Source organism: Bombus huntii, chromosome 7 (assembly GCF_024542735.1).
Source record: "Bombus huntii isolate Logan2020A chromosome 7, iyBomHunt1.1, whole genome shotgun sequence".
Classification (NCBI taxonomy): Eukaryota; Metazoa; Arthropoda; class Insecta; order Hymenoptera; family Apidae; genus Bombus; species Bombus huntii.
Window position 1 is genome coordinate 11008459 of NC_066244.1, and position 21841 is coordinate 11030299.

Sequence of the window (21841 nt, forward strand, 5' to 3'; positions counted from 1 at the left end):
GAAAACACTTCTACACGCGCCACTCGCATTTTTCGAAGTTGTTGGAAATAAAGTGTATATTTAAATTGTTAACTCAGTGTTTTAACCACCCCCATTTTCTTAACAAAAATAGGGGATCGGCCGATTCGTAACGTCGATTATCGTATCAAACCGAGAAGTTACGCCTCTCGTTGACGCGCTATACTGTGAATGCGTTTCCTTGCGAAACAATCGAACAAGTTGAATTATTAATTTGATTTAAAATCGTCTGTAATTTGTATTAAAAGTACGATACAATTTCGTTTACTCGAATCTGTTCTTAGAATTTCTCCTTCATATAATAGATTTCACGATCAGATAAATGTGTTCAATGATGTTTATCTAATCGAGGATTAACAAAACTTTTGTTTGAATAAACGGAGCACCTTCAAATCTATGATTCAAACGAATTTATAATTACAATCGTCGCAACGACGCGACGTTCTAAGTTCTAGAGAGCGTGAAAAGCACCATGATTTTTTCGAGATCATTATTTCAGGACGTTAAACACAGAATCCTATTTAAATGTCACGTCTGTGCCGTTCGTGTCAATGATTTGAGTCAATTATTTCTTGTCGAAAAATTCAATAAAATATCACTTCCAATAAACAATTGAAATCTTACTCAATTGTATCTCAATTCAGTATTGTCACAATACTGACAGTATCTATCATTTTAATTTCATAAAAATTAAGTTGAAAGTTATATTAATATTAAAGAAGATATAAGTGGAAACTCCAAATGAATTCGAACGCTTTTTTAAGACATGGATACTTACCGATACGTAAGGTACAGTGACATTTACATAATACATATTTTCCATTTTGTTCTCCAAATTGGCGTTGAAACGGTACCATTTAATGTATCACAGTCATAAGACATTTTTGCACTGTAAAACATTGTAGTTTCTGAGTATCATTTGCTTTATCCACGGTACGTAGAATTGAATTTAAACAACATTACATTACTCATAAAACATTCTCTCATTATTGACATATACAATTAAGTAAGTAAGTTTTCGTTAACTATGATCATAAATATATGAATTTGCATAAGTATCCATAATCTACCGACTGGCATATTTTATTATATCGAATCCAAAGTTTACTAGTTCTATTCTATGCTTCTAATATTCTATTTTATAGTTCTAATCTAACTTTTTCATTTATAGGACGATTGTTCATACGTTTGGAACATTCCCACTGAAGATCGTTGTAGATGGGTGAAAGAAACCAAAGATTGTTTCACGGATTCCGTAATTCAATATACGGAAATCCTTTTTTGCTCCTTTGGTTCGGAGAACACGTTTTTATTCACTATAGGACTGGCGATAATGGTCATATGGCTTTTATATCTGTTTTTAATTTTAGGAACTACAGCGGACAATTTGTGAGTAGCTATTTCTAAGATTAAAGGCTTTATATCTTTCTCGCTAATTATTAAAATACTTTGTATTTAACCTTTGAGTCAGCAACTAGATATCCGAATAGCCATTTATAAATTCTTTAATAATCTTTTAAAAACATTCCGTCCTTTCTTCTATATCTATCTTCTATAATAGGTTACAAGAAATAATTAGAAGATTCGGGAATGTATGAAAGTAATATTATCGCTACGTATCTGATCTATAGGAGTAGGATGCGTGATAACGACTTTGATTGCCTATACGGGAGTTGAAAATTTGTTTCTTAAAATTTCATTCATCTCAATTCTTTTATCGAAATTAAAGAGAATCGTCTTTGCTAAATATTTCCAAATGTTTGTAGTACCTTAAAAATTTTGTTTCTGGTCTAAAGAACAGGAAAGTACTAGTTTTATAAAATTACGATATTAGATTATTATTCACTGCTCTGTTTACGATTTTTCATCCTTTGCATTATCTCATTTTATTCATAAGATAAGACAAAGAGACTTGGAATAATTTATGATGATATTCATAATTATTTATGAAATTCGATTAGGCAAAGGATATGGTATCTTTATATTGAATTCCATAACGTCTTTTAATTTCGATTTGGTCTGATTCGAGATTTCGAATTATTCTTCATCTGCGTTATGAATCCTTAGTTAATTAACTAAAACTAATTTAATTATTTAATAGATATTAATGTAAGACAATCGCAGATATGTACTTCAATTAAGTATTAAATTATTATCCTCAATAGAAATTATTTGGTAGAATCCGATTAAGATTTACAAAATAGATTTCATTTTACAGATTTTTGTTTCATTTATTAGAATATCACGCTAGAGACATATATCTTATTTTGCTAATTATTATTTTTCTCATATATGTGTGTTTCTCCTCTTTAACGAAATACAAATATACATTTCACATCTCCATTTACAAAATTCTTTTTTTTTAGTTTTTAAATTCTCGTCGTAGGAAGCGTAATTACTTTTTTTTTTGTCAAGGTACTAAGGCATCTACCAACGTTGCTTATTTCGACATTTTATACGTCATAGACGTTGTACGCAGGTTTGATCAAAAGCGAGGAAAATCGCGGAATGATAGTTAATAAAATAGTTATGGGGGAAATAAAATTTCTATGATTTTCCATAAAAATGCCGATATCGATGGTTAGGTGACGCATAAAGTCTTTCACGGCACATTGTGTTCAGTAAAGGGTGAATTATAGCTCATCGTGTGCGTGCGAATCGACATATTCTCATGCGGAAAGCGATTCAATTTTAATCCAAATGGTCGGCGAAAGCTTTATACCCCGTCATTAAAAAGAAACCATCTGCCCCTACAACACGGTTGCTGGCCTCTTGCTTCCCTAATAAAATTTTAACATGTATGTATCACGTATATAACTTAAATGCGATTTAAGCAGTTACAATCTATTGCCTATTGTGGCTGCTCTCAATAGATATAGCTATGATCATCCGGAATATTCGATGCAATGGGTCAAAAGTAATAGTCCATCCCACATGAAAAGGATCGAATAGTCAAGTGATATGATTTCACAATAGGATTTAACAGAAGTGTACTGTGTTACTAATATACATATACAGTGATTCACGAAAATATTCGTACATTTGCTACAAAAAATGTTGATGAATACATTATGTGCATTGTACGACTCTGTTTGAAATTTTGTTAGCACCGTAATGATTCACGACTAGCGTGATTATAATAGTAAAATTTGAAATCAATTCGAAAACATTTATAGAAGTTACGAGACATTTATTGCAAACATACACTGAATGAAAGAAAAATTAGTATATAACATGAATACAATAATACAATACGATACAATAATTAGTGCTAAAGATTGTCTCACTAAATAGGTATTTTAACTTATTAATACAGTGCATTGTTTACTGTTCAAATATTCTCGTGATCTTTGCGAAAAGTATACTTCCAATTAACATCTTGTATCTTATACTATTTCAGATCCGATTCAAATTTTACCAACATAATCACGATAGTCGTATCTCAATGCTAACGAGATTTCAAAAATGTTTTATGTATAATACTAAACATATAAAAAGTTTCTAAGGGTGTTTGAGTGCTTTCCATTTATCTTTTATTACTTTCGACTATTTTACATAGAAAATAGCAATTTTCTAAGTAAATTTTCAAAAGTTAGATGCTTCACGTTTATTGTTACATCCCAAGACTCTACCATATGCTATAATCCATCCGTCTGTCAAAATAGCCACCAGCTATATACTCAGCTACTTACTCAGACCCGCAATAATCCTAAGGAACTGGTATAAGATTTAGCATTCTTTACTTTACTGTCGAGGCTCTTAATTACTACAAGGATATTTCAAGTCGAGAAGTTTCTTCAGGTTATTACTCATTCCGGCAAAATATAAGAAAGGCAGGTTTTCCCATGTACAATGTTCGAAAGCCACTTCCACTCGCAAATGACCGTTGATGGGGGAGGTCAGTACCCATCACTAGTTCCTTATACATCTAGGGCCATTGTCACAGAAGACAATTACTATTGACTCTGCTGAAAACACTTTTACACGTATCACTCGCATTCTTCAAAGTTGTTAGAAATAAACTGCATATTTAAACTCTTAACTGAATGTTATAATCATTCGACCAATTCTTTTTTGTCTTTTATTTCTATTATCTTAAACAAAGTAAGGGATCGGCTGATTTATAGTGTCGATTATTGTATCATAACGAGAGTTTACGACCCTCGTTGGCGCGTTATACTGTAAACACGTTTCCCTGCGAAATGGTCGAACATTTATTTCAACGTAAAAATATCAATACTGATTTGAGTAAAAAATTTAAGATTCGAGGCTTAACTATTTACTTTATTTGATTATATCGTATTAACACGTATAAAAGACAGATGATACATAAATAAAGCTGAAGGATATGACTCAATATAGACACTTTTAACATCAAATACATTTGCGTGTCCTATTGGTATTAAATGGTTAGAGTTTTTCCTTTTATCTTTGAAGAACATTTAATAGGATTAATTTTTAATTATGATAAAATGACATTACAAGATCGTTATTGAAGGATAATCTTTCCTGTGAAATTTATTAAAACAATTAAATCCAATATCTCTTTCTACGTGAAGGACCTTTCTGCCGGACGTGACAAAGGAAAGGAATTAATTACGAATTTGCTCGCCAACTTTTTTGTCGTATATCACGTCCTCCATTGCTTTCTTCTCCTCTTTACTCCTCCTTCAACGCTTACAGCTAAACGCGTATCGGATGAAACCTAATTCATTTAACGTGCCGTACGGAGTGTATTTAGAAATGCGGTTACATCGAAATTCGATTCACGATAAAAAAAAACGCACATATCTATGTACATGGGAATAAAATAGGCAGAAATGAGATAACGTGAGTAATTTGTTGCTCCACGTTTGCAAATTAAATATCGAACCAAAGCGATTGCGATCGTCGTAAATTAATCATTACCGTTCTTCTTCTCTAGACTCACGTTTCATCTTTTAATACGATCACTGTGTATATTTCGACACACGCTTTTACGATATGTACATGATATCGATTTGGCCGCAGGAGGCAAATTAAAAGTTAGGAAATATTGGGAGAAACTTTCATAGGTATTGGGAATTTTTTGGAAGAAGAGCACAGAAAATGATGGTGAATTGAATAAACTGCACTGGCAGTTTTAATTAGGTTTTCCTTCTTGGAATGAAGATTGTAAGGGGATTTGTAATTAAATAGCTCCTAAAAGGTTTGTTACTTTCATAAAAATAACAATAGATCAATTTTTTATTCGATGATACGAAATGAATGGAAACAAATTATCGATATTTATATTAATTCCGTTTCGAAGCGTAATTTAGTCTTACAGTTATTCTTATGGTTACAGAGCTGATATTCAAGAAAAATCGAACTTATTACATTATACATTTTCTGTCGATGTAAATAAATATTACGAATTTTTTATATTAATTTACGATGTCTATTAATTTTTGGTTGAAAATCTTTCTCTTTGAAAGTTTCTCGCAAGAGGAAGTTTAGTACCGTGGTATTTAACGATCCTAAGGATCAAAGAGTCAATTTTATTTGAACTGTTCGTCATTAAAGTTAATGCTCGTTTAATCGTTATATCGAACGAAAGACCACACGATCCTGTGTTACACGCTTTTTCTTACTTTTACTTGTAGAGTATAAGCCAATTTTGCATAGAAGATCTGGGACATCCTATAGAGATAGATTTCATCTAAACTGATCTGTTACCATACCATATTGGATGTAACACCTATAATGAAAATCCGATTAACACGAGACGGTGTTTGTCCGAACCATGTAGCCCATTCTCAACTCCAAACACCCTACGATTGTCCCACCATTTTTTCATTTCCTCTGTCTGTGTAGCTTCTGCCCGTCACTGGCGGTGATAGCCAGTGTTTTGCAGCTGTCGGACAATATAGCCGGGGTGACGATATTGGCATTCGGAAACGGTGCTCCTGACATCTTCACGTCCCTCGTATCGGGTACCGACGAAGGGATAATAATGTTCACGGAATTAATCGGCGCCGGTGTCTTCGTGACGGCGATTATCGCCGGCTCTGTTGCGGTAGTCAAGCCCTTTCGAGTCCTGTTGAAACCCTTGATGAGAGACGCATGCTTTTACATCGTTACGGTATGCTGGATCAGCTACGTCATAAAAGATGGCACGGTTCACCTTTGGGAAGCTATCAGTACGTACACCTTTCTCAATATCGAACCTTTACGAGACTCAAATCGCGCCTTTTATTCCGTTATCTTTGTTACCCGACTCGAACGCTGGATTCGCTATCCCCTCAACTTTCACATGGAGGAACCTCTCGAGTCGAATGTTCCGAGGAAGCGTGGAACTTTGAGGAAACTGTAGAGAGTTCTTTGGAACATTGTATGTTACGTTACGAAGCCTGTTTTAGAAAGGGCTTTGGTAACTGAGTTAAAAATCAATGCGTTCAGCCGCTCCTGTAATTTTCGATCTTTTCTGGAAATTTAGTTTCATAAAATTTAATCGAAATAAATCGTTAAATTTTAATTGCAGACCAGAAAAGCACGATCTGTTACATTTTTCGCCTTTTTTAGTGGAACATTTTTGAAATTCAACAAAGAGCTCACGGAGTTGAAAATAAACAATCGAAAAGGATTTCAAACTGAACGATATTTCTATTGTCTATAACATCGAAAACATTTTCTTCTTTTTTGATCCATGTTTACTGTGATCTTTTTCCTCTATATGACAATTTCCTTTAATCTTTCCCAATGCTTTCCTTTGACATCCCGTATTTAACAAGTAAAATATTCGTTCAGCTATCCAGAAGAAATATTGTTCTTTTTATTTAGTTTTATTTTAGTTTTTCTAAATTACTTTGAAAATAAAAGTTTTCATCATTCGTTATCATTATTTTATAAGACTTGGAATTATAACAATAGAATTATTTGGAGATTACTGAGTACCTTATATGCATGAATTTCATATATCTCCGTTTATTTATTCGTTTTTCGATATTCCTTAAAAAAGGATTGAGGAGTAAAAAATAATAGTGCGCCCTCTAGATCTGCATAAAATTATCTGGACGAAGTGTAGAAGAGATATAAAGGGGGTAAAAACGGGGTGGCGATCAAATATGCCATGCTTCATGCTCATGCTCAGAAACGGAAAAATTTATCTACGGGTGAGAGCCATACGTATGCAGTTTAATTTGGCAATAACGATAACTCTGGAATGAATTTAATTAAGCAAAGCCACGATCTTTCTGCCATCGTTTCGGCTTCCTCACAATTTAACCCCCCACGAATTTCTGCTGCGATTCATAAGCCTCTCAAACTTTAAAAGACTAAAAAAGTTGATAAAAAATTTACAAATATTTCATCGAAATTTCATTCCAATGATCCAACAATTGAAGTCGGTACTTATTCTCGATTCGTATCTAATTAGTATATTGAAGTACTTAATGCTGAAATGATTAGTATTGCAGTAGATTGAGGAATATGTAGCCAGTATTCTAATATTTACTAATTACTAGAAATTATTAATAAAGAATGATACTTATTATATTTCCCATCGAAGCACAAAACACTCGAAAAGTTATGGTATTTTTATTTATTTCGCGCATATATGTATGTAGATTTCATTACTGCGTCAGTTGTCACTGAAAATATTCAGTTTTTCTTTGAATTTATGCAAAAAGAATACACACGTCTGTTACAAAAAATGGCAGAACGGTTGTAAAATATTACTTCATTTTCTAGATAACAAACAAGAAATTAAATTTTCCTTTTCGTACGAACAATAGACTTTTTTTAAAAGTTACTTATTTATTTCAAATTTAGCTTTGAATGAAAAAGAAAGAAAATAAAATTTCCAATGAGATTAATTCAATTCATCACCTTAACCCATAGTCTCCAGAAAGCTCCACTTTCAATCGACAAATTTATTGATATTGATCATTAGAACAGCGCAATTAATTATTAGCCCAAGTGTTCCATTGTTGTGAGTTTCTCAGAATAATTTCACGCATAATGGGCGCGAATAAAACATCCGGCTCGCTGCGATGCAAAAACGAGCAAAACTAATAAGTCCTTTTTACCATTCCCTAATTTAAGGAGAGATTTACAATGCGCCGCAAGTTTTTCCGTGTCACATTGCGCTTTTGTGGCAATTAATTACTCTGACTTTTGTGCGCACCTGCATGACCAAACGACGGTAATGCTTTTTAATGCTGATACATTTTAATTGCAGGCTTTGTTCTTTGCTACCTATTGTTCATCAGCCTGGTGGTGATAATGCAGATATACGAGAACCGGGAGGAGAGGCTAAAAAGTGCGTTTAATGCTGCATAACTTTTCGAAACGCTTGATAAAGCATCATTCAGTGGTATGACCAAATCCGGGCAGGAAGAAAGGGGTTTCCCAGAATTTCCATGGGAAACAAAGGGTTTCATATTGAATCCTGGGCAAGCCCTATTCAAACGAATAACTTTCCCTAGACATAAACGTAATTCAGACGTGTAATGTTATACTCGAAAATGAGAATATGAAAGGAAACATAAACTGGAAACAACAAAAGCAGCTTGAAAACTCGATTTAATTAAGAAAACGATATTGTTCGATTACAATTACGCGTTGTAACGAGTGGAGGAGAAACTCTTCGATAAAGTTTCAGTCGACTATATCGACGTTGCACAGTAACGAATGTGGCTGACGATAGATTTTTCCGATAAAAAATAATGGAACAAATATTTACTCGATTTCACAGCCATCTGTATTTTCCTTGTTAATACACATCTTGTTTTCCGTCTCAAACAATATAAATCTTCTTTACATACTAGCTATACAGGTTGTTCACGTCATTAATTCTCGGCATATTTTTTTTAGAAATAGCATAGATTCGTGAGAGAAGCAGACAAGGAAACAAAAATTTAATATTTTCTATAACTAATGCGATGTCTGAATACATATCATAAATCCGTTACCTATAGTTCTCGGATAATAACGAGAACGTGAATATTTTTACATTTATAGCTATAATTTTGTTTACATTATATGCAAATGAGAAAATTGTTTCGAAAGGAGTTTAATAACATACGACGAGAATAGTATTCAAAATAAGAATGAAAAGATATTCCGCAGGTTTTAATAGATTTTAATAGACCTAACCCAAAGCATTAGAATTTCATATTCGTATCTGGTAAATATAATGTTATAAAATGTACAAAATATTTGCATAACTTTTACTATTGTTTCGTAATAAAATAAAATATAACTTTAACATCAGTCACGATAGATTGCCAATGGCTTAAAAAGTATAGTGAATATTTTACAATAATAATAGTTCTATGAGAAGACTCAATCGATTGATTCACATCACTCTATAATTCTCAACTCATTAAATACGAACAGGAGGAAAATAAGTACTTTTGTCTTTTCAAATAATAACTACGACTTAAGAAAAAGAATAATTTCCACCGACCAGAGAAACAAAATACGAAGAAATCGTGTTTGAATGCTGTTGAACCTCTGTTTAACATGTACTATGTGTACTGTTTGTTACGTTCCTTGCTCGGTTTGCAACCGAAGCCAAACATTACGCGGACGTATCTATGAAAAGGCTGAAAGCATTTCGAAACGAATACTTCTACTTGCGAAGACAAAAAAGGATGTCGACGCAAGTGTAGTTATCGATCCTTTCCCTGCAAGGTTCCCTTATGTACTTTCGCAGGCAGGATCCCAAGCGTACCCGATCCAGATATCCTGCGCACTTACTTGGCGAACAAGGACAAGGACATCATTCCCAGGATTCCCGTAAAGGGTCGTGCCGTTAGGTTGCGAACTAAGATGGGTATGCATGTTATTTCCCCAATTGATCATGCACTTTTCTCGCTTTCATTAAATCAAAATCACAGTACGTACGCTTTCATGAATTTTTATGTAGACCTTTCACAAATGTTTCACAGTCAAGTTAGAGTATAGTATAGTATAGTATTCGTCTAGAATCGCATTCTAATTCGTCAACTTTTCTTTCTTACGCTGTTTTGGTATACGTATATCTATGCTATACCTCAAGTTTATCCGATATCACGTAGGTAATTTTTTTTTTTTTTTTTTTGATCGTTTATTTAATACGCTGTATACTATGTATATGTTATAAAAATAATTTCTATGGAAATATTAATTTCCGTTAAAGGATTATTAAAGAATGCAGAAACTTACGTGTCAAGCCAAATAAATTAAGGAAGGTAGGTTCAATTTCTGGACTTTCACTCCTTGGAGAGTAGACACCAATATACCATTTCTTACGGAAAACGTCCCAAAGGATTATAAAATATCATAGAAAGATTTTCCTATCTTTAGTACGATAGTTCTTGCAGAAACAAGTTCATATAGTTATATCTTACGTAAACCAAGTCGCACATTAAAAATACAATTAATATTATATTATAGGAATATTATTTATTAGTAAAACATTTAGTCCTTTCTCCAGATGTTTCATACAATAATAAATCTTCCACGTATCAGATATTGCAATTGCGGTCGAGCTGGAGAAAGAACAGAGGCAAAACAGAACAACACTGCCAGAAGAGATGGTGGTAGAAGACGTCGACAGGCCAAAGGGACTTTTCAAGGAATTTCTCTATGACATTAATCCGATAGGAGAAGAAGATTGGACAAGTGCAAATCGATTCGTTAAATTTATTTTAATCATACGTTCGCCCGTCATGCTTCTTCTTCAATTATTTATTCCGCTTGTGAACATGACTACGGTAAAGAGAGGTTGGACCAAGTTGCTAAATTGCTTCCAGCTGTGTGTGACACCGACGTTGTCGTTGTTTCTATTAAACGGTTAGTTGTATTAATTGTCGCGCCTTTTACGGCCGCCGTTATAAATTGCCAGCACTAATAAAAGCTTGAGATTTCGCGGAAAAATTTTAACGTGGTGAAATATAGGTAAGCATGCCCATTTTTGTAACATACAAATTGCCAGAGTTTAGTCGAAATTAAAACAAACTGTCACAGATGTTTATACACCGATTCCACTTCTTTCCACCACTTTTTTAATATTAATATATTACGTAATATTAACGTACCTATTCCAACTGACTTTCTGTCCTTTTCTTCTATATGACTATCTAGGAAGATAAATTATTATTAAAAATTACATAGTCGTGTAACAATCAAATAGCGTGTCTGATGTATACTATCAACTAGATAAACACTTATTTTGAGTTTTAATCGTAAGATTAATTTAGTCGAGAATTTCTCACATACGTTATTGAAAACGATAACTACCGAAGTAATAAGAAGTTTTCTAGCTTTCATTAGTAGTTAAAAATATCTTCGGTCAGCTATCACGACTGCCATCTCATTTTCACCCTCGTTCCGTAGTTTGGAAAACACATTTTGGCCCGGTTTCAGTGGTGCCAATATTCCTGGTGGTCGGTACCGTAATTGGTGTAATTGTATTTCTAATGACCCACGTGGATCGCGTACCAAAGTTTCATAACGTGAGTACTTTTTCTACCTTTTCGCCATTCGCGCCAAGCTTTCGTATCCGCTGCGCTCTCATACAACTGCTTGCTCATAACGGCCGGCGACAAATTAATTGCAGGCTTTTGCATTTTTCGGATTCTTGGCTGCTATGCTGACGGTCTATTTGGTAGCCGGGGAGGTGATGGCAGTCCTCCAATGCGTAGGATACGCTTTCAGTATATCGGACGCCATGCTCGGTATTACGTTCCTCGCGTGGGGAAACAGCGTAGGTGGTGAGTGCAACAATATTATTGTAAAATAATTCGTGCGTTGAATTTCCTCTAGCTTTCCTGTTGTTCGACATGGTCAACTGAAACCACGTAATTACATTATACATTAACCCTTACATGAAAGTTATTTGAAACTTAATATAGGCAAATCATGTATAATTACACACTTGCACAAAGTTACACTTACAAATTCACACTTACAAATTATTGGAACTTATGTTTGAATTTAAAATTAGGATTTCACGCGTCATAGACTTTTGTGCTTACGTCTACATACTTTTTAATATTAACACGTCTCATGCGACGAAAAATTGTGTATTTTCTTTCTATCATTTTACATTTCAAATTTTTCTAGTCATATGAAAGTACTGCTAAATGATGATGTGAAATTTAATATACCTGAACCTAATTAATTATTAGTATGTAAATGCTATAATAAATACAATGGTGTGCAAATTACTTTTTGTAGCCAGTGTAAATATTATCCTCATGACCCTTTAACTACATTCCACCATCGCATGTTTTTATCGTCTTTACTTTCCATTAAAAACCGTTCAATAAAGTATAAATAAAAGAAGCAAACTCCATAACGCACCCCACTAGCTGTTGAATATTTAAAAAGTAGTTACACGAGCTGTGTAGCTCTTGGTTGTGAATCCAATCATCTAATATTTCACTTGAACGTTAACTATAGACCAGATATTGACTGAAATCTGCTTATAGATCTCATATCGAACGTCGCCATAGCTAGACAAGGATTTCCACGAATGGGATATGCAGCTTGCTTTGGCGGACCGATGTTCAATACACTCTTGGGATTGGGACTAACTTACGGAATGGCAGCCAGCAAACACCCAGAGCATCGTACAAACATGAGAATGAGCGATATGGCGCCTGGTTGTTTGGCTTTCCTTCTGTGCTCATTAATAACGTCTATTATTTACTTAAACATTACCGGGTCTATAGCACGAAAATCATACGGCTATCTCTTATATACTATATATTTCACGTTTATTCTCATTCAGTTCCTCAGCGAATTCAAAGCGATTCATCCACTCGGTACCGATCATCGACCGTAACTAGAATCGGATAAAATTCTTAATGAGTAACTTGAATCGCATTTGCACGGTAATGCTGAGACAAATACGCGAAAAATAAATAATACGTACATATAATATCGACTATCTTTATAAAAGAGCAGATTACAGGAAAAGAACCCGATTATTTCTTCCGAAAGTATAGTTTCAAAATTTAAATACGTTGTCTCAGTCCATTCTATATTAGCGAAATTGTTTTTGTATTTAATTTTGGAACTAAACGTATATTGTTTCACCTACTTCATAATTTTAATGATATCGCTTGTCATGATGTTAAAATATGGAAGATATTCAAATATATTTATCTTAATAGTCGTACATTTTTTTCAAAATTTTGTTATAAATTAAAAGTTACATTTAAAAGGCTTATATGCATGTGATAGGTTGTTTTTGTCTTCAACTATATCATATCAAAATACTATTTTTTAATCAGAAAATGACATTAAAATCAGAAAGTCGACAGAAATGTTCTGGTTTCTTTTTCTTGTAATCTTCAAGTAGAAAGTAAGTATGTTGATTTAAATTAAACCATATATTTATTATATCTTGCAGTGTAAATGTTAATACTTTTATACTGTAGGCTGTATTTACGTTAATATTATGAGAACTAAATATTTTATTCTAAACTGAAGTATGTTTATAGTTAAATTCGCTAAAAATTTATGTACATCGCCATGACTTTCATTTATTATTCGGAAATGAAAATTAAATTTCAATTAACCAAATTTTAACTCAATCTACTAGTAACGACAAGAATTTGTATTATATGGAAATGATAGAATGCCTATAAAACATTATAAAGTTACGTTTAGCTTTGCTTTCAAGCAATAAATATGAAATTAATAATAAACAATATTATAAGCATTAAATTAATTGAGTTGATATTAATAACCCTTATGGTGTGCTGAAGTCATTTACCTTCAGTACTTTAATTAATAATACTATCCATTATATTGTATACAGAAGAAATAGTTGATAAAACAAAATTTTCGGTGTAAATTTTCTCTTTATTTATTACCTGCTTTTCGCAAAATGGGTTCCATATTATTTAATAGCAGCAAAATGGTTATATCCTCCTAGGTTTTAACACTCACTTTGTCAATATTCCGTGAGTATAATCGAGCAAAAAATATTATACAAATATGAGACATTTAAAGCTTTATTAAAAACTTATAATAAAAATACGAAATTCGAAAAGAACAGTAGACACTTTGGGCTCTAATATCGTCTCCAATTTTATAGTCTCCCATTGGACTTTTATGCGAGGATAGCTTTAAAAATGAAAGATATATGAAACCTGTATCAATACCAGGTGAATTGATAGAGAGAGTTTATTGGTTCATTGCGATGAAATAAAATCAAAATATGATTTGTACTGACAGATATTTTGTAGTAATAAGTTCGATTTTTAGAATAAGTTTGTATGATATTTTGAAAGTTTTTATCAAAATAATACTATAAAAAGTATTCATACAATGAACGTTCAAACAAATTTACATTTTCAAATAACGAAATAGACATTCAACCAGAGTAAGAAGCTGACATAATGAAAACTACATGAAAACTTCGACTCCTTTTACGCAAGAAGTAATAAAAAGGTCTTATTTATAGTCCGGAAAAGGCTAAGCATGGCTTTGAAGATGGATATTCACTTAAGGGAGGGTCGAAATAATAGCGAATGAAGAACATTTTGAGCTACGACGTGATATACATTTTTTACGTATAGCAGAACCCCTAATAAGTGATATCACCACCGAATCCACCCCATAAATTATTTAAGGAAGGACAGGCTCAAGGAAAGAAAGAACGCGGATTACATGGAAACGGCAACGGTGCAAAAGGTTTTCTTGTAAACGATGTCTGCAAATGAGTCAACATCGTAACTATGTGGACAGGGATACATTTTTAATGGGCCAAGGGGCTGCTACATAAGCATTCGAGAAGGATATACATTATTCGAACGTGTGAAAGCAACAGTCGAGCAATGTTGGGTCCTTTTTCCGACATTTCCCTTGAGGCTAGCCGAGGTGTTGCGTTTTCCAACTGAACTAACATTATGGCAACTATGTATACTGCCAGACAAGAAAACTACGACTGTGTTGGTATGATTTCGCTCTATACACAACCACTTTTGCATTTTCTATGCTATCATATAATTTAGGGCGATCCAACAACGATGCAAACATTTAATCGAATACATAATCAGGCGTGGGATGTGCCGCGCGTCTATCGGTACAAGATAAATAAGAAACTGGTACTTTCAATATCACAGATGTTAATTTCTTGGGCGAATTTTCCATTACACCATTTACGATAAATAATTTTCAATTTTCACACAACGTTGTATTAACAACGTTAATTAATCTATAGTATTCCTCAATATACAATGAAGTTAATTTTGAAATTTCATGTTATTAATTATCATAATAAAACGTTTATTAATTTTCTTAGACAGCTAGAAAGATTGGAAAGCTAGAAAGAAACAGTGATTAAAAAGTATGCAAGACTATCGTTCAATTCGATGCCTGATACGACAAAGCATCAAATTACTCGATGACTCTGACCAATACTGTCAAATTTAATCAAAAGCAGTATCAACTTTGTCACTAATGATCGAGAAGTATGCAACTGGAAGGAATGGAAAAAAGTAGCTAATGTTCTATAAGACGATAATGTATTATAATTTATACTATAAAATGCGTGTAACTTTAAGTTCATAATCTACATTAAAGATCCAAACTTTATTAAAAATAAAAAATGTCCCAGAATTTTTGAGCGGAAGCGTATATGAAGTTTCCAATAATAATTACTAAAGACACCAAGTATTATAGACTTATTTTATTCATTGTGAATTGGCGTCACAGAATTTGGAGATATAATCATTTTTATACGGGGATATTAAAATTATTGCAAATTAAAAAAAAATTGTACGTGCAGATTATTAAATCTTAAATCAGCAGCTAAAAATCTAATTAAGTAGGGAAGCCTTTAATAAATTTCTTTCTTGTAACAACATCAAAAAGATTATAATGCAGAATTATGCTGATAAAGTATATTAAATGCTGTATTAAATTCAATAAATTAGAAAAATTTTTCGTCATTTTGACATATTTTCAAATGCTTCTGTAAAACTCTCTGTTCTAAAACACTAACATCAACTAAAATAATAAAAAATATAATATTGTAAAGTATTTTCTTATAATAAATTGCAAGATAATTTACAGAAAAGAATTTGTTTAAAATTCTCTTCATTTTACTTTAAGAAACGTTTATTTTTTAAATTGCCTATCATATGACTTTGTACTATTTTATACATAGTTCGTAAAAGTTTATAGGTACAAGATAGAAACACATGTCGAGATATTGATTTTTTAACTTTTACATAATGTTCACGTTCAACACGTACTCCTATGTGATCTGTTGTGTGCGTACAAAATCATGATGGATTGGGTCACGAAACGTCATATTGTATCGTATAAAAAAATCAAGGACCGTGTCAGCTTCTTGTTGCACTCACTTGTTAACAATTGCCATACATGCGTTTGAATTCCGGTCGAAAATCACGCTTCTGTCAACTACTGCGATCATTGCAAAACAAATAAAATAGTTTCCAAATATTTGGACACTGACTCTAGTAGTAATCCTGAAAAAATATGTGCAAATACGAGAGGAATGTTTTTAAAAAGTAACAGAAAAAAATTGAGCGAATAATATAGATGAAGATATCTTTATGTTTATGCAATGTATAAAAAAATAATTATGTTTCAAACAACCTACAGTATAAAGTATAATATAATAACAATACACAAATATTAAACAGTAATAATATAGTATTGGATAAAAGTACTGACATAAGCAAGGTTTTCCTGACATATCAACAATACTGTGTAAACTTGCAAAATGTACGATTGTCTATGTAATTTTTTAAAAGATATAATTAATATAATTATTTTCAACCTTTGCTTCCGATATATTTAAACGTCGAATTCGAAAATTATATTTTACAAAAAAAGATTACATAAATAATCACGGGTTTTACAAATTTACACACAGTTTCACAAAAGCGGTTGTTCCACGTCAATACTTTTGCTCATCATTGGATATGCAAATTCGCAGAAAAACCAGTAATCAACATTCCTGATTGTTTATTATCAAAACAAGTTCCATGACTCGAAAATTTTGAACGAAAATCGAAAATTATGATTTGACTGCCTTATTTAGTATTCTATTACGTTACGAACAGATAAAAAACATGTCCCCAATGACCACACTGATGTACCTACATTATAATTTATACATCGTAATAATGTGTTTCCGCGAAGATTGGTAATCACAAAAAGAATTGGAAATAAGCGTCACCTTTTTGACATCCAAAATTATTCCACTTCGTTACGCCGAAATTAAGCAGTTTGGAAATACACGTGAAATACTATCAGAGAAACTTGCAATTCTTCGACTGCATAAATGTTATATAAATTAAACGCTATCTGTCCTTCCTCGAAATATTTTAATGAAGCAAATAATATAATTTGACAGGCATCAAATATTCACAGTTCAGCAGATGAATTAATAAGATTCCATTTATTATCTCTCACGGTGGACGGTTTTTATAGGGCCATTAGATGGCATCTCGTTTTCCTACGCAGATACCAGACATAATACGAGATATCTAATGTAAGGTTCGGCATTGGCATAAGCGTCTAATCTCTGGCCTTCTTATCTAGCTTTAGTGGATTTTCGTTGGCGCGGCGCGGTGAAGGAGCGAAGGAAAGAAAAAGTAAAACTACGGAAAAAGGGGAGAACGGCCGACCAAAATGGTGGCCAATTTGTAAGCGTGCAAGTTAACGAGCCCATTCACCGAAACGGCTATTCGTCTTTCCTGTAATGCAATCAGCAGGTTTCACCGCGCACTTTTGCATTTCATTCCTGCCTGCGCAAGCACTTGAACGCCTCTGTTCCACTAATTATCTATAAAATTAACGACACGTCTCCCCCTGTTCGAGTCGATGTCAGGCAAGCCTGCTAGCACATAATTAACCATATTCCGCGGACGGACGACGTCATTATGGGGTAGCTTGGAGCAGGCTCGTATTGTTCCGTCGTTAACCCTTTCATTTCCGTCTGCACCGAGAATTTCGACGTCTCTAACTATTCGTGTGAGCTAAATGTTAGTTGCCAATTACAGTGCATGATATATGCACAAATATTGTACGATTAATTAATTGTCTTGAACGTCTCTTTTGTCATAATATGCTTCAATGGTATCGTTACTTATTGTTGAAATAACTTTAAAGTCTCCGTGCTCTTGCCCCGCTTTGTACATCCTGACGATTACAGTCTGGATCGTAGAAACACAAGTTTTTCAGAAATTGAAGTATAACAATTGTTAATATTTTGCTATTGCATATATTTATTGTGCGATATTTATTTTCTTTCACGTAAATATTATTTAACTGGTCCATATGAAACGTTTTTAGTGCTTCGTTCAAATTTATAGTGAATTTATAATATTTCGAGAATTCAAAATTAAGTAATAAAAAATAACTATTAAACCGTTAAATAATACATTTTTTTATAGAATATATGAAACTTCAGTATATCTTCAAGTACTCAGTTTATTGGCAATATACAAAGTTATATAATGCACGCTAGAATTAGCAGTTCGCGAGATTAAATGTTTTCTACAACTTCAATAAATATTTCGTGTTACGATTTTGACAAAATTTTCAGTCTACCGGAACTTACTGTTTTAGTTACACGTACATACGTGTATCTATGTTACTGCAATATTTCTTGATACATATAGAACGTTATGCACAATTCCTCCAGGTAGATGTATATATTTAATCAGCAAAACGTTTTATAACGGTGCACAACAGTACCTCTTCTTGGGATTCAGTATATTAAACTGACAGGCTTATAAACATTCCAGCAAAGGAAAAGCGTATATCTCGACTGTACTTTGTCTTTCCTCCTTACCATACTTTAATCTTACGTTATTCAAAATTCATCTTACCTTCCTTCCTCCGAGGTAAAGTTAAAAGCGAATCTTTCGTCCGGTCTTCTTTGCATATCATCGCATATTACTTTCAAAAATTACGGTGTTCATACTCCGCATGAGCACAATGCACAGAGAGCACAATAGAGATGTTACAATAGACGAAGACTCGAAATATATTAAACTAGGGATTAGAACGTGGCAAGAGTTTCTTACGTAAATTTCAATGTATGTGCGATAGAAGACTGTAATTATAATTTGCTCGGGTAGTTGAGCGTAAGAAGAATGAAAACATGCGAACAAATAGCAACGCTAATTAAAACGTAACGTTCATTTTGCAGCGTTGATATGCAAAATATCTCACGTAATTAAATATTCCCCACATTAGTAAATACTAAAGGTTCACGATTCGTGTTCGTTTGATCATGAATATTCCCCGGAATATATTCTGTATCTCGCTTTCATTCGCAAACAATTTCACCGACAGTTCGGGAATGATACGAAGGTTAGTCTGGTCCTTTGACCCTTATCGGTCAAGACCGGCCTCGTGTTCGTCGTTCGTTCGATCTTAGTCTTTGTGATAACATCGCGCTAGCAGATTCATTAGCCACCGCGCCAAACATCCTGGATTATACGATTTGATAACGCAACACGTATCGTGATGACTAATGCTATTGTTTGATTTTTACCTTCGTCACTAAAGATTTAAATTTATTATGCTTTGCACAGGAACTCGATAATTGAAATTTCATTTCAATTCGATATAAATATGAGCGAAATGGTGAGTCTTTTTCTTCTCTCTCTTGTTATCAAAAAATTCCAATATATTTCTCATGACAGTTCGAAAACTATAATTATACCAATTTAATCGTTTACTTTTTGTATCCTTCGTTCCTTACAGGTAAATATAAACAATACGTGTCGTTTTTTGTTTACTTCATTTTTGGAAAATTGCATCTGTTCCACTTTTGCATTGAGCATCTTAAAATCTTCAATGAACTGTCTTTGACATATACATAGCCTGTTCTACTAAATTATAGAACACGTTGTTCAGCAATATTATAATTTATGAGATTAAGAAAATAAGTTATGTTGTTTGCGTTATCGCGTATTCTAAATACATATGTATATGACATTTGCATGTGCAACAGACCGTAAAGAAAGACGCGAGAGAAATATTTTGCGCGGAAAATTATAAAAGGGGACGATAACAGGGCATTATTATTATTATCAGATCGTTTTGATAATGGTACGGTATTGTTGCGTTCTGTCCCCTTCGCCAGTGTTGCTCGCATTTTCGAACCATTTCCCTTGCTTTCTGGAAATGACATAAAGAATGAATACGATACCGCCACTGAAAGTGTGTAGGAATTAAAGTTGTTTTAAGAATTAAAAGATCCCTGTAGTAATGTAAATTTTACATATTATCAAATTCATTATTCTTTGCGTATCTTTCATTTGCTAAGTAAGGTAGAAATAATTAAATCTGTATTTTTCACTGACGAAATAAAGGTACTGTTACGTGGAAATATATTCTGCATTTTATATCGGTGTATGCTACGTTGAAAAGCTTATATAAATGAAATATGCATTTACATTATGAACAATTCATATGAGTTTTGCTATGCTTAACATTATAATATCTAAACAAGTTCATGACGTGAAATTTTCAATTCTATTTCTGAAACAGTTTTCTATCACTTACAGCAGAAAACTCATTTGTCCTAACTCAATTATTCATAACTTCATTGTACAGTTACTAACTGGATTTTAATTTCTATTTCTTTCGTTTCATGAACGCAGAAGGTGTACTACTACATTTTAAATTTATTAATAGAATAATCCTTAATTTTTAATCGATGACAGAAAATTGTGAAATGTTGTACTCTTTAAGTAAACTATTGCTTTGAAATAATCATATATCGTTGACTATTATTGAAATGACACTAACATAAAGACAAGATTGTAATGAGAAACTCGATGCATGCAAGCGTAGGATACATTGAAAGATAAATAAATCTTTTATACTCTTTTATAGTAGAGACTTTCTTAATCTTTAAAAGAAAGTGATATTTTCGAATATAAGTACCATAGATATTAATCACTTCGAAACTGTTCTTGCGTGAACACATTCTAAGAAAAGATGCATTTTAAAAAGATGAAAACGATTAACAATTCGCCAGAAATGAAAAATGGCAAACAAAGAAGACAAATTGATTGTCAAGGTGTTCCTTTAACGTCCTCGAATATCTCTGCGTGAAGGATACGTCAAACCGAAGAAAAATGGTTTTACATTTATCGTATGCAAGAAATAAGAATCAATTGCATATTATAAAACTCTGCGTTACAATGATGTCTTTCTTGTTTCCGATGCAATGAGAGTGTGAGAGACCAGGAAAAGATCCGCTTCAGTACACACAAACATTCATCTGCAATTGAACCAAATTCTCTTTTCGTCTGGTTTTTCACCTATCACCTAGCTGTGAAAGCTAAGTTCAAAACAATAGAAATTGTTCGCCTGTCGAAGTTTTATAAAATTGGAATAAAAAGAAAAATAAAAAGTTATAAAAAGCATGGAAAAATGCATCACCGATCAAGAGCCAACAAATAATTCTTTGTTTTCATCTCGTATATGAAAACCAATGATCGTATTATTTGTAGAAAGATCTGATATAATATTCACACTGAGATAATATCTCAACAGCCTATTGGATCAGTGTCAGCCTTCTAATGAACGCATTGGATAAGGCAAGTGACTGCAAATAGGATCGTTTACATGTGTGAAAAGCGCGTATAAAGCAGCGTCTCGTAGTACAGAAATATGAAAGCAGAGGGTAACATTAACGTCGGCTCGGTGGTTCCATCCCTTCGTTGCGCCGCGTCGACCGAGCCTGGCCATTCTGTCTTTCTCAATACAGATATTGTCCAGCCATTGTTCCCGGTGGGCTGTTCAACGCGTGTGCCAACAGAGCCACTCATTGTCTCTGGCCAAAAGTTTAATTCCGGGCTAC

At 33.1% G+C, this 21841-nt stretch overlaps 1 protein-coding gene across 1 annotated transcript; it reads left to right on the forward strand.

Annotated features, from left to right (window-relative positions):
* Positions 1 to 784: 784 nt before the first annotated feature.
* LOC126867226 (mitochondrial sodium/calcium exchanger protein-like) lies at positions 785 to 13631 on the forward strand. Its single transcript, XM_050621466.1, has 9 exons — positions 785 to 802; positions 1190 to 1407; positions 5854 to 6179; positions 8219 to 8299; positions 9698 to 9817; positions 10495 to 10818; positions 11299 to 11480; positions 11585 to 11738; positions 12459 to 13631. The coding sequence occupies exons 1-9, from the start codon at positions 785 to 787 to the stop codon at positions 12812 to 12814; spliced, it is 1779 nt and encodes a 592-aa protein (XP_050477423.1). The 3' UTR covers positions 12815 to 13631.
* Positions 13632 to 21841: the final 8210 nt, after the last annotated feature.

What these genes read in the sequence shown, in the direction of transcription:
- LOC126867226 (XM_050621466.1), top strand. An exon ending in GTCGTTGTTTCTATTAAACG is followed by an intron (nt 10,819 to 11,298) that starts GTTAGTTGTATT and finishes AGCTTTCATTAG; the next exon opens with TAGTTAAAAATATCTTCGGT. An exon ending in GTGGGGAAACAGCGTAGGTG is followed by an intron (nt 11,739 to 12,458) that starts GTGAGTGCAACA and finishes ATCTGCTTATAG; the next exon opens with ATCTCATATCGAACGTCGCC.